The sequence below is a fragment of the Phalaenopsis equestris genome, unplaced genomic scaffold (genome assembly GCF_001263595.1).
Source record: "Phalaenopsis equestris unplaced genomic scaffold, ASM126359v1 Scaffold000885, whole genome shotgun sequence".
In the NCBI taxonomy this organism is placed as follows: Eukaryota; Viridiplantae; Streptophyta; class Magnoliopsida; order Asparagales; family Orchidaceae; genus Phalaenopsis; species Phalaenopsis equestris.
The window spans coordinates 182,937-197,488 of NW_018165325.1; the positions used below are offsets into that span (position 1 = coordinate 182,937).

General features: G+C 33.4%; 1 protein-coding gene across 4 annotated transcripts in view; it reads right to left on the reverse strand.

Annotated features, from left to right (window-relative positions):
* Window positions 1–14,552, reverse strand: part of LOC110032198 — a 67,700-nt gene that overhangs the window by 49,907 nt on the left and 3,241 nt on the right. For all 4 annotated transcript variants that reach the window (XM_020735746.1, XM_020735748.1, XM_020735747.1 and 1 more), the window contains exons 2-7: window positions 13,744–13,915; window positions 13,454–13,671; window positions 11,536–11,599; window positions 3,101–3,173; window positions 2,557–2,634; window positions 468–625 (exon numbers count right to left, since the gene is read on the reverse strand). In XM_020735746.1, the coding sequence (XP_020591405.1) occupies window positions 468–625; window positions 2,557–2,634; window positions 3,101–3,173; window positions 11,536–11,599; window positions 13,454–13,671; window positions 13,744–13,915 (763 nt within the window). The remainder of the gene's footprint in view (window positions 1–467; window positions 626–2,556; window positions 2,635–3,100; window positions 3,174–11,535; window positions 11,600–13,453; window positions 13,672–13,743; window positions 13,916–14,552) is intronic.

Consider the following 14,552-nt stretch of genomic DNA (forward strand, 5'->3'; position numbering starts at 1 on the left):
AAATTTTGATAATGATCAAATGGCCATATGTACAAAAGATGGCCGAAAGAACATGAACTTGCAACATATATGGTGCGGTCAAAATTATCTTCGAATAATAATCAAACTTTTTATTTCAAAATATGAAAGTGACACAAAAAACAAGCTCATTGTAGAAGTTTTCAAATAGTGTCAAAATAATCTCTTAACTATTTCTATGGGGTCATTTTAATCCCAGAGTCTATAAAAGTATAAAATTTGACCTCGGACACTTTTAATATAAACTGAGAAAATTTTCATTAAGGACTATGCTAGACCCTTCAAAAAAGTAAGTTGACAGTTTTAAAGATACTGGGACTAACATGGCCCCAGCAAAAAGCTAGAGGACCACTTTAACACTTTTCTCTTATCAAATATAAATGAAACAATTGATAACTACTTAACATAACATCGATTATGTATTTTAAGTTACACAAAGGAAGATATACCTTCACGACATAATGCTCTCAAATAAAGTGAAAGCGGATCTCCGTAGTTCCCATCATTGTATAAGACTTTTGTTCCACCAAGAGAATTTTTAAGAGCACGGAAATGTCGTATAGCTTCCCTCACAACACAATATTTGGTGAAGCATTCAACTAGCAACCTAAGCAAATTAAGAATCGTTAGTACAAGAACAATTAGCATCATCATAAAGTCAAATTTGAAGCAAACATTTAAAGAGAGTAACATGCAAACTGTGGCCTATCTGTGTTTGCGCGCGCCCTAAATTACGTACAAATACCAAAACATAGTTATTACAACCACTTAACTAAAAGTTTTTCATCTATGAAAAAATAACATGTTTTAGCATCTGACACTGATTTTTGGAATATTTGGACATATCACAGCTGGGGGAAAACAATCCTTGCCTCACAATCTCCAGGAGCAGGTTATAGGCCGAAACGATTTTGGATAAGCCATAGCAATGGATGAAGCTGACAATTAAGAAGTTCAAAAGTTTCAAGAAGGTTTTTCCATCTATAATTAGAAAAACAGACCATCTAAAAAAAATGCACTGAGATGTTAGCATACGCACCAGGCCATTTTGAAAATAAAATTTATATTTTATAACAAAGTAGGACACATGCTCGTCACTCAGAAACATTTTAATCAGCTTTTGTTTTAGATATTCTAAGCAAAACCAACTTCAGAATAAAAAAATGGGTCTACTCAAAATTTTTTGAACATAAATGGATTTCCGTAAACTTGAGTTAGCATAATCAAATTTAATCAATTTCCAATTAATATGTGGATGTAAGCCTGTCCAGAGAGCGGCAAAGCCTAATAAATTCAGATCATCGCTTAAAAGATATTAGGTTTAGCATAAACAACTTAAATAGATGGAGTCATGTGGCAGGCATGGTTAGCTCTGCTACCAACAATGAAGAAGCATCATTGCCTTCTTGATTAACATATTTAAAAATAGCTTTGTGGCCAGCACAACAAAAGCATGATACACACCTATAGTCCTACTTTCATGGCAGGTAGGGCTGTCAAAAAAGCTCGTTGTTCGTGAACAGTTTGTATTCGGTTCGTCATTCGGTCGATAAGTAAATGAGACGAACGTGAACAAACTTTTTTTGTTCAGTTAGTTCAACGAACCAAACACAAACAGTGATGCGTTCGTGTTTGAATCATTATTGTTTGAAATATAAAAAATTTAAAATAATTATATATAAATAAATTTATGATATTTAAAAAAATTAAATTTTATAAATTATAATATAAAATAAATTAATAATAGTAATATACTAATATACTATATTAGTAATATATTAAAATTGATATTATATATTTATATAATATAAGTTATATAGTTAATATAATATATTATTTATATATATTAATATTAGGGATGTCAAACTGGCTCGTCGTTCGCGAACATCTCATGTTCGGCTCGTTCGTTAAGAAGGTTCGTGTTCGGCTCGTTCGTTAAGAAACGAACACGAGCTTATTTCAAACAAACTAAATTTTAAACGAACCAAACACGAACACAAGCTTTGTTCGTTCGTGTTCGATTCGTTTACACCCCTAATGGCAGGTGTTCATGGAGCACAGGAAGAGTTGCACAAACCATTTAATCGTATAACTTTGAAACCATTATTATAATCACAATAAAAATTGGGACAAAAATGACACTCCATTAAAAATATCCAACATAAAGTATTTTTAATTGGCAAAAGTTAAAATTAAGAATGACCTCCACAATCAGACTAAGCACAAGTAGAATGGTCATATCCAACGCACCCAATCCATGAAGCTCTTGTCACTACAGGATCTGATGGGAAGTTTGCAGTCTTACCTCATCAATACAAAGAGCCAGTTCAATTATGTCTGCCTATGCCTCAAGATCTAGTAAATCAACTTTAGTGTTACTTATGAGCTCATTCTCAAATGAAAAATGTGCAATGCTTCATAAACCGAAGTCTATATAAGAAAATACTGATTGTAAAATATGACCGTGATACTTATGAGTGAAAAAGATTATACAAATATCTAATCAGTGTGCAACGCGAGAGGATTTAAGTTACTTACGCGTAAGTTTTCATGTTTGGCTGCAACCTTTTGTGATCTTCAACCATCATTCCAAGTAGTTCAACCACATCCTGCACCCTACAGAATAGTGCCAAAAATATTCACATTAGATCGTAGCCTTAGAAAATGCAAAGCTATCAACAATTCTTAATCGCGGCATAGTTTGCTTGGACATAAACAAGTAGATTCCAAACTTGAATTTAAACTTAAATTGGAATGACAACTTGACATGGATGCAGATAAAGTTCAGATAGCATATCTATAGATATAGAAAACAAAATAGCGCACATTTATTTATGTTAATAAAGTTGAAAAAATCCACATCAATTCCATTGAAAAATTAGGCCCTCAATACGAATTGATTATCAGCATCTAACAAATTAGAGCTTGATTATACATTTAAATTTGATATAAATCAATGATTTGGCATTGCTTCAAACAATACAACAAACTATTAGTTCTTATCATTTCAAAAATTGACAATCACTGCAAGTATGTAATAGGACGAGAAACAAAAAAAAATGTGGCGGGTGGTAGCGAATGCCTGTCATATGACTCAGCTCGAGTGTATGCCTGGATCACCCAGTTATAACTCTCTGTATCAGGCTTCATGTACTCTGCATAAGGAGTAGTTTGATTGGAAATGAATCAGTAAGATAAACAAGCATCTAGTCAACAAAATCCACAAACAACAAACGCTTAATAATTACAAGCACTAAACAATGAAATGTTAAATTTTTAAATGTAATGATCGTGAAGAATCCCACACCCACAAAAAAAATATCAAAGCGTATTCACGCATTTAACCCACTAAGTAAGATGAAGTGGATGATCATTAAAAGAATGAAAGGAGAATAATGTCAAAAGTGATTCGTAGAAAACCTCTACAACTTGATGTTTAATAGGAAAATGTTTGTAGTATATTATTGATGGGTCAATAAACATGCAAATAGGACAAATAAAGATACAAAGGTATAATACAATTAAAAAAATATCAATTTAATCCAACACTTTCCTATTATAGCACTCTCCCACAATCAAGAGCCTCAAGGGATTTGAGGCGTAAGCCTCAAAATCAACTAACTGTACAAAGCCACTAGTTGAATTGAGGCGCAAGCCTCAGAATCAACAAATTTTACAAAACAAGAAGTATTATACTAAGTTTAAAGCATAAAATACAAAAAAACATGTTAATATCCTAATTTGTTAACTGATTAAAATGTAACACATTATCATATGATAAAAGTAATACTTGTTCAAGAAAAAAGTGACAAATTAACATCAAAATTTTAATAAAAAAAAAGAATAATTATACAAAGATCAAAGTATGGCATAAAATATAACAATTCAACATAAGTTCAATAAAGACATTCTCTCACACACTCTAACTTTCATCCATTAAACTAAAAATATTATAAACCACTAAAGTTAGAATTTTAAAACTAAAAAACTTTCATCATTCTTATCACTTAATAAACATGAGTTAGAATAATCAACATAACGATTTACTCTCTCTCATACCATTCTTAAGTATATTAATGTCCTCTTATTAGATGGTGTTTCTCAATTCCAAGTGAAGCCATGACCCAGAGTGTGTGGGCATTATTATTAGTATCAACAAAGTGAAAATTTGTTTCTCACAAAAAAAAAAAAAAGAAAAAGAAAGAAGTGCAACAATGCAGCATTGAATGCTACAATAATAGGAATAGTTTGCCACAATGCAGTAATGAAGGCTACAATAATAGGAGATACTTGAGGTAATGAATTGATGAAATCAGCAAAGGGGGAAATTGAGTGCCTAGTAATGAATAATGTAGGACTGTGAAAAAGCAATAATAAAAGGCCATAAGATTATGATAATGTGGTGATGCAAGTTGCAGAAATAAAAATCCAAGAAAAAGAAAAGCTATGGCTCTAATTGTATAATAAGAAATAGAAAGAATTGCTTGGATATTTCATTCCAACATCAATGTAAAAATTATACAAGTAATACCCAGTTTTGTTTAATTCAAATAAAATCCAGAACATTTTAAAATATATCTAATTTTCCGCATCCTCTGAAATTTATGCAAATTATTTATATAAAATTCTACATTTTGAATCAATCCAATTGTAAAAATATTGATATATTAGGAGTTATAAAAATTTAAAATAATAGTTTAATTAAACTTAATTAAGTATTTAATTAACTAATCCTAAATCCTTTTAACAGTACTCAGCACTGTAGCAATTCCACTTTCGGCGACATGCAGTGACATGATGGACTTGTGGATGGCTATGATTAATTGTTAGGCAAATTATTGCATAGAGTATGTATAAGCTTTATGTTTTTCCATGTTTGGGGCTTTCAGAAGAATTAAGGTAAAAGGATTTTTTATATACGCTTTCCGCGGTCCAGCACTATAGCTAGAGGTGGGGACGAAAGCAAAGAAAGCAGGCTAACCAACAACTCTCGGATAAGGCTTTTGGTGGGAAACAAAGAAGAAAAAGGAAGGAAAGAGGAAGAGAAATAAAGGAAAGTTTGAGGGGAGAAATTGGTACTTTGAGGTATAGTATTAATATATTTCTTATTTATATTCAGAAAAATATTTGCATTTACTTTAATCAACTTAAAGAGCATTTATTCAATTGATTTCAATTTCATGGGTTTGTCGTAAAGTACTGGGGGAGTGCAGGTTTTCTTTGAAATCGTAAAGTGGGCATTGTATTCATATGCGGGGAAACCTATTTGAGGTAGGAGCGTTACTTAAGATTATTAATGTATTAAATTAGTAGGTAAATTAAATATTCTCCGAAATAAAGGGAATTATGAATTGCATGTAATGTACCCTAGACAGCGAGCTTATTACGAGATTGAAAAAACTCGTCATGGGTCTACCCCGTCAATCCTGATTAGATAATCATGTGCTAAATTAAAAGATATATTTCTATAGGATTATTATGTGATATATTGAAATTAAATTATATGTCAATTTTTTTGCATACTATTGAATGACTACATATGTTACAGAAAAGCAAACTTGAACTTACCCTATTGATCTTACTGATGTTACAACTTTTATTAGATAAGTAGGCATGTTCATTAAACCATATTCTACCAGACATACAATTGCATAGCATATAAAAAATGATCTTTAACCGATAAAATGATCAATGAATGTTAGAAATCTTGTTATAGGTACACTTTTGTAATAATAACCTGCACAAATAAAGATAGCATGAAAATTTATAGAATTCATGACCCAGAATATTCATATTGGAACATATTTGTTGATATCATGGGAGTTATTGATAATTATTATGTTGGAAGATTACCAATATTTATCAACAGTTGTGCAGGTATAAGTTGGGTGACGACCCAATGAAATAAATTAATTCAAAACTGATACGACTCTGACAAATCTTCATCATTCTGCATGGATCTCGACGCATGAAATATATCTCGAAGCAATTTTTTAAGTAAAAAATGTTCAGACTTCGACTATGAGTCATTTAAACTCCGATTTCGACAAACTTACAGTCAAACTGACCAGTTCGACAGGACGAACCCAATGACACCAAAATGGGTCCAATCCGAACCCAATCAAGCCCTGATCAAGATGTTAAACCGCTTTTGGAATCTTTTCAAACATATTTGGAAGGTCAAACGGATGTCAAAATAGCAAGTATATAATCGAATTCAGCGTCTCGACAAGACAAAAATAACGATCCCAATATCGCTCGATTCTGACATCAGCAAGTCAAATGCCCATCAAATGTTGTCTGATGAAGAGAAATCTTCTGAGTCATCCGATCAAAGCGGTTCATATTTCTACATTAATTGCACCTAGAACTCTATAAATACAGTTTCACCTCTCTCATGAGAGGGAGTAAAGCTTGAGGCTTGAGAAAGAGCTGAAGATTTGAGAAGAAGCTAAAGTCCAGCATCACTTTGGTCACCACCGACCACCACTCGTCGGCTCTCACTGATCATCATCAGTCGTCGTCTGTTTTTTGCAATGAGATTGTTCATGTGTCGACGTTGTAATTCATAAGATTTTGTAACTCTCACTTTCCCACCTGTGGGACAAAGGATCTCTATAATAACTAACTTATAATGGATTTCTTCAGCTGGATCATGCCCCGTTGCTTTTTTCTTTTACTAGTTTTCCACGTAAAAGCTTCAGGTGTCTCTACTGGTTGTCTTCTTTTATTTGATTGTGTTGAATTTTTGTGTAACGCTAAGATGATAATTCATTACTCTACCGTTGGTAATCTTCAAGCACACATCAGTATGGTGTCGTCTATGGGAAAGAACATTTCCACTATTGAAGTACTTGTGAGGCTCACTACATGGTCACCAGGCACAACACTCGTAACAGCGAAGCATCTCGCTCCAACACCCATCATTCCAAAAAGAAGTCACGAAGCCAAGGGCATCAAGCCTCTACATCCTCCCACTTAGAAAAGCGTCATCCTATTGACGAAGCTGTTTTTGGTACTTCTATGGAAGATGGTGTGCGCAGAATGGAGGCATCTCAACTGGAGATTCTACAACTCATACACGGGGAGCGACAACCGCAACCCAATGGAGGTTACTTACCACCAGTTCAACATTTAACAGAAAATACTCACTGGGTTCTCTCACAGAGATAAAATCATTCCCCCGTCGAGACAAAGCACTGATCTACTTGTCATCATAAGTTCCACTCATCTGTCTCATGCAACTCACCTGACACCGCGCCGCCTTATTGTCGCTTCTGTTGATATCATATGTGATGAGTTATGATGTTTGGTTAGGGAAGGTTCCCTCTAGATAAAAGATATGCTTCCCCGCTTGCCCGCAACTTTTAAGAATCTTCTCCTTTGGCTAACACGGTTCTCCGATACCTTATCCCAACGAGCTTCAAACTCCAGAAAATTGATGCCAACGAAGGGGTAACTGATCCATACGAGTAAATCGACCATTATTGAATCATCATGCACATTCACCATCCTTGTACTTAAAGCCATTTTACTGTTTGTGCCACGCAATGAATTCATTTGAGTCCATAAAGGCATGAAATCTGATAAATCAACATCACTCCAAAGTCAGACTCTCTCCTAACACTTAAAGTCAAACTTATGAGGTATCATCTCTTCATCGCTTGAGGCATTTTGGGGAAAAGGTTTTTCATATTCTCCATCAAAGTTGTCATTGTTGATGATGAGGATGCCTTTGTCATGTTGCTTTCTTTCAAAATCAGTGAGTTTCTATTACAATTAGAGGATTCTCCGCTATATACCTCCATGTTAAACTCTTGAACATCTCTCTGAATTTTTTCTTGAGGGTGGTATAGTGACTGACTCTTCACTTTCAAATTTTGGCTAAATTAAGATTGTGGCTCTAAGTTGGACAAAAGTTTAGGTTCAGGTAAAGGGTGTAAGGACGACTTTTTTATGGAGGTAAAAATATAAGATTTTGAAGGTTTAGGATTATGGTTACGAATTGCGATTAGAACTTGATTTTAATACCAAATGACACAGTTTTAGAATTTCTAATAGCTGAGGGCAGTTTCTCGTAGTTGAACGAATAAAATAAACAAACACAACCAAAGATTATAGGGATTGATGAAAAAAAATTATGAGGATACAGAATAGAGTAGCTCTGCTATAATATTAAAGGATGTGTGAGGAATACGCAAGTTAAACATTAAGAAGCAACACCAAGAAGATCATGATGCTTGCATTCATCAACTATATTCTGTTGAGATATAAATGATTGATTTATGATATCATTTTCAATATAGAAACAGTGAAAAGAAGATGACATATATTCAAGGGCAATATCAAAGGAATCAGTTTAAAGTTGAATTAAAATTTGCATTTTTTTTTAATTTGCAATAGAAAAGTTTTGAATGGATAAGATTTTATAATGGCACTTCAACAAATATACCTAAATGACCCTGGTGTGTTTATCATGAAAAAGAAAATGGCAAACGTAAATGAATAATTAATAGGCACTGGATTAGGTCCCTAAATGTCTCGGTGATTCAAGCCAAGAAGACACTACAATGAGAAGTAAAAGAGAAGGGGTAAGAAACTTGATGCATACCAATGTGATAAGTGCCGCATTCAAATGTTGAAATAAAAACAATATACATGAGCAAAACTTCAAAGATGGAGAAGGGTAACAAAAACGAGTGCCACTGATAAGAAGAAATTAGTAGCTCAATGACAAGGCACAAGAAGTAGCGTCAATGAGACAATATATGCAACCTAGTTCAACAGCTCCATCAATCATCTTGTGGTGAGATTCAGAAAGGTACAATATGAAAGATAAAAGGTTTTTGAACAATTGCAAGATTTGGCTAAACAGTATATAGGCAAAATCTCAGCAAGAAAATAGTGGGCATAAATTGTGTATAATGTTGTGAAATAGGAGGGAAAAACATATCCGCGATAATAATTGATTGGATAAAAGTCATGATAATGCATGAAAATAATTACTGATTATTTCTCATATGAGAAGAAGCATCATAACTAGAAATCAAAACACACCAAATGAGCAATTTTAGATGAGTTAGACAAGAGAACAACACAAAAAGCAAAAATGGGTGTCTAAGTGTCGTAGAAAAGAATCATAGTCCTCTTAAGAAATGATCACAAAGCTACACGAAGCACCAGCAGGATCAATAATAACAGGGCTAGAGAAATCTTCAACAACAAAAGGGTAGCCAAGGTTCTCCCAACAATAAACATGAGAGTGATTTGTCCAATAATAGTACTGACATAGTGAGAAAGTGTTGATAACTACCAATACAACCATTACGTTTGCAAGAATTATGACCTCTCCTTATTTTAGTGGCAAAAAAAGTATGATTAGGAAAAAAAATAGTGAGAAGCAAAAAAACTTGAAAATAGAGGGTGCAAGGAAACTCTCACATCCCTTTGGAAATTTTGAGAAACATCTCAGTAGATGCAATACTTGGTTCAAAACTATTAAGCATGATCTAAAAATGGCATAGTCAGATGTTTGTGATTTGGGTTATTCAGGAGTGTCCTTCCATACTAAAAATTGAGAATGGTCGAGTTTTAAATATGATTCTAAGAGGAAATGAAAAGCACGAGATCATGAGAGATAATTTGCACCATTTTGTTTGATTGAAGTACCTACTATAATAGATGAGGGCTTCATTTCTAAGAGAATAGTAAAAGAGTTCATAGGACAACAGCAACAATGGTTTTAAGAAAAAAGGAGAGTTAGAATTTTATAGAGCCCAATCTATTTGCAAATGCCTAATGCCTCAGGCTGCCTGGACAGCATCAAAGATGGCCAAAAAATGTATCACCAGAACTTAGCTTTGAACAAAAGATCGAAGTGAATCCCTCAGACTAAAATTGGAAAGATAATCTCTGCACAATAAATGAAAAGACAAACAAAATAATTAAAATACATTTGAAGATTTAAAACACCAAATTCGATAACAATGGCCGGTTTTATGCTCCAAGCTGGCACCAATCTAGCTATCCACCTAAAAAACACAGAGCAAGACTAACAAAAAAAACAAGTCAAACAAATGCAACCAAGTGGAGCATACCTATAATACCATTAAACGAAGTGTTCTTGCCTAAATGTGCCACTAAACCACATATAGATCATGTTTTAAAACCCTGAACTTGCACAATGGTCATGGCTTTAATCAATTTGGCCAATCATATAAGGTTGAAAAATCTCTATAAGCAAAAGTTTTTTTTGTGAATTTTGCCTCATTGATATGTTTGCGACTCTGAATCTATTGGGGGTCGTGGAAGGAACCCAAGGCTAGTTATTAAGCATGTAGAACATTGGAAACCCAAATTAAGCCTATATATTATTATATGAATACTCACTAACCCAAAAATATAATATGATGAGTAATAGTCAATATTAATAAATTAGAATTTAACTATTATTTGAATTAAAAACTCAAACTACTCTTCAGTCTCATATGCACCTAAACAATCTATCTGCCCAAATCAAACACTTGAATTTGATATGAAAATCAACTACTCTTGAACATTGCTTAAATGAAGACCTATGGGAGATACAAATAGCATAAATCACTTAATCCTAGCCAAACCATCAATTATAAGACCATTTGATAGTAAGGGTGGAACACTACAAGTCTTAGTCTAGCCCAACATACTAGTGGAATGAAAGCCATAAACCAAAAGCTTAAATTAATGTTTAATGCTCTCTTGGCATATAAGGAACATAATCTTGTTTCACATATGATATAAGCTTATTCTCCATACGTGTGTGCAACGGCAATCATGATGTCATCAAAAGGTGTGAGACAAAAAAAGTTAAAATGAAGAGGCCTGAGAAGGAGAACCATAAGGACTCTAAAGACTTACCTAAATCCGTCTCTCTCTCTCTCTCTCTCAAAAATAGTCTCATGAATTCCTTATTCAAAGTCAAAAACTAGGAACATAAATCCATTAATGATGATCAAATCTTTAGAAGTACATTATCCACCATCCAATCTATCTACAAAAAAAGATATAAATTTCCTTGCATAAATACAAGTGCGATCGCATTTTGGAGACCACATTGTCATAAAAATTATAACTATCGACTCATTTTCTTTAGATAGCTGATACTTTTCTAATGATTGGATAAAAAGCATGTGCATAAATAACCAAATACTTGCTTTAATATTTTGGGAAATTTATTGGTTAGTAATCATTAATTAAGGTGAAAAGGGATCTCCCTCGGGAGAAAAAACTTGTTCCTAATATCCCATTAGTGACTCAAGGTGATGTTCACATTATATTAAAGCCAAAGATGAACCATACAACTTGAACATCTTAAAAGCACAACTAAAAACAAGAAAATATAAGGTATGGATGCCGCATAGGTTTTATGGCGGACACAATAAAATATTCAAAAGTGAACTGAGGAGCTGAAGTATTAAATTTAAGTACAAAAGCCTTAACAAAGATGCACACAGAACAATCTTCAAAAATTGTGAATACCTTCCCCCCCATATTCCATGTTTTCAAATGTGGCAAAAGAAATTTCTGGTATTCCACAAGTCGCCTGCAGGATGTAGAATGTAATTAGTAAGAGCTGGAGAGACAAGCAACCAACTTGCATCGCAACATCATTATCAAATATACTGTAACATCCTGGGATAGAATTCTCTAAAGAAAGGTTATTTCTAAGCATTCACTTAGACATAAAAAGAAGTCAATGATGAAGCAATAAATTAATACCAAAAATCACTAGAACAACCCTGAAATTGATATTGAGCCTTTCCCTCAATTATCATTAAGAAACAAGTTTTTTAATCAGCAATACACGCTATCAAAACACTTATTAGATGGAAAATAAAATTAGATCACAAGTTCCTAATAAAAACTCAATTAGCAAGGAAAGACATGTCTCATAAACAACAAGAAAAATCTATATAAACAACAATATGCTTATATTGTCTTAATGATAAAAAATGTTTGAGTGTTGTTTACAGCACAACAAGACTCGTCTTTTAGTTTTTTTAGAGCCATTTTGTAGTTCATAGATAAATAAGGTTTGAGTGTTGTTTATCTAGTCATTTTTCTATAAATGTCTTGTAGTTCATACACTCTTCTAAACAGATGATTTAATTATTCATGAGCTAAGTGAGATTACCCGATTCACCTGATAGCCTCTACACCCTCACTCCCAAAAAGAAAAGCAAAGATTGGAAACTATTAGAAGAGGCGTGAAAACACAAAATACAAAACTAAAGATTGGAGAATATTTTAAAAAACTCAATGTTGACCAAGGATATTTAAAAGACCTAGCTAGCCTAACAACAAAAGAGAAAAACTCCCCGAAAATGTGGTAAGAAACAAAATGATTTTAAGTGACAACTACAATTAAGTGGAATCCCTGTGATTCCCACGTAACGTGTTTCACATATAGAAAAACCAATGGTGAACACAAATTGAGAGCACTCAACATCCAGTAGAGCCGCAACAATAAGCTAGAGATGGAAAGACAAATCTTTTCCAACATAGTTGCTAAAAATCTAAGGGCTCTAAAATTTTCTAGATACCCAAGTATTATCTGAGTTGATATCTCGGGAGGTAGGCTGGATAGCAAATAAAGCACTAAACCATTTTTTTTAGCACATAGAAAACATTTTTCCTAATTCAAGGCTTTCAAAAGGCATGAAGCCCCATGATTAATTACCCATATCAATTGCAAGTGAGAACTTTTGCTTTAGTATAGTCTATAAGCTCTGCAAAGATTAATTATGATGGTTTCCTATTTGGAACCGCCTACAACAATTTGGATTAAGGAGAGAGATTGTACTCGTAACTTAGAATGAACGTATGGGAAATGAAAATAGACCCGACCATCATTTTATGGTTTCATTATTCTACTTTTATGAACATTAGTTTATTTTATCAGAGAATATGATCTGACTCAGCCTAATTGAAAAATTCTAATTAATAACCATAAGTTACATTGTCCAATAAAATTTTATACACCAAAACAGAAACCCTCTCAGAGATAGTAAGCTCAAGGCCAACCTCGGTATATTCAAACCTCTTCCTCTTCAGAAGTAAACTATATTTAATATGATTTTATCAATAAAATTTATACTTTATAACTCAAACATAAAAAGAAAAAATTAAAAAAACACCCAGAAATAAATAGAAGAAATATTTCAATTAGTAATGTAATAAAGTTGTCAGGCTAATAACTAATGCAAGAACGTCTGCCTATGCCTGGCATGGCATAATTTGGCTCACTAAAAATATTCTTAGAAGCATTGATGTTACTTGTGCGCTAAGAAGACAATGCAAGAAGGCAATGCAAGAACGTCTGCCTATGCCTAGCATGGCATAATTTGGCTCACTAAAAATATTCTTCGTGAAAAGTTCTTCGCAGCGTTGATCTTACCTGTACACTAAGAAGGCAATTAAAATGGAAGGTGGTTGCCATTCTTCCTGCAGCCTCCATCTCATATGCAATGGTTAAAGCATTTGAATGGTCCCCAGCTTTGCAATCTTCCTCAATTAATAAATCATAGAGTTCATCAGTAGCTCTTAATCCGCCATTTGCTCCCTTCAAAAATACAGCATTTGCATCATCCAGATAATGGTTCCTGACCAACTCCTCTGCGTTTTAAAAACTTTTCAACCACCTTGAAATAAATTAATGGTTTGAAACTGACTAATAAAACCACATACCCACTAGAACTAGCCAAGCATTTCGAATATCAAAATTTAACTTTTCCATTGCCACGAGCATCTCTAAGCCCCTGGTTGCAAGACCTTGAGAACCAAATAAACGAACCATAGCAACAAATGTTTCATGCAGAGGACGAAGCCCTGAACTCAGCTCTCTTCTCAATGACTGCATCTGAACTACATGAATTAATACAGAATCAGAGCATAGCTTTTGAATATAGATGAGAAAAGTAGTGAAATTTTAATGTTCAGAGAAATGAAAATTTTACAATCATCATAATTGCCATCAAATTTTAGGAAATTAAAGGCACAATATGCAGCAAGCTAAGTAACGAACTCAACCATTATGAATGTGTAAAAAGAAATCTGCTGAATAGCACATAATATGATTCAGCATATTAAAGCGTACCACATTAACAGGAAATGAGCAAGCATCATCTGCATTGTCACATAATTCATTTTTTATTGAAGACCTCATTAACTTTCACCAAGACTTCTAGTGAACAAAACATCAATTTGAATTCAATTTAATGTATAAAAACAAATAAGACTAACAAGACCAAAAGGTCCCCAAATCAAGGAAACGGAAAAAATAAATATGTCAATATGCACATGGTTTTGATCAATGCTATTCAGACGCAGTGCTATCTAAATAGCAAGGTTATCTAAATGTCGATGACTATATAAATGTCAGTTTTTTTTGTTCAATACAATTATCGTTAGGATAGACCAACAGTGTGACTAGACCTTTTTTTCTCTCCTTATTTTAGTCACCATTCACCAAGATTGATGTATTCCGGATAGCAACC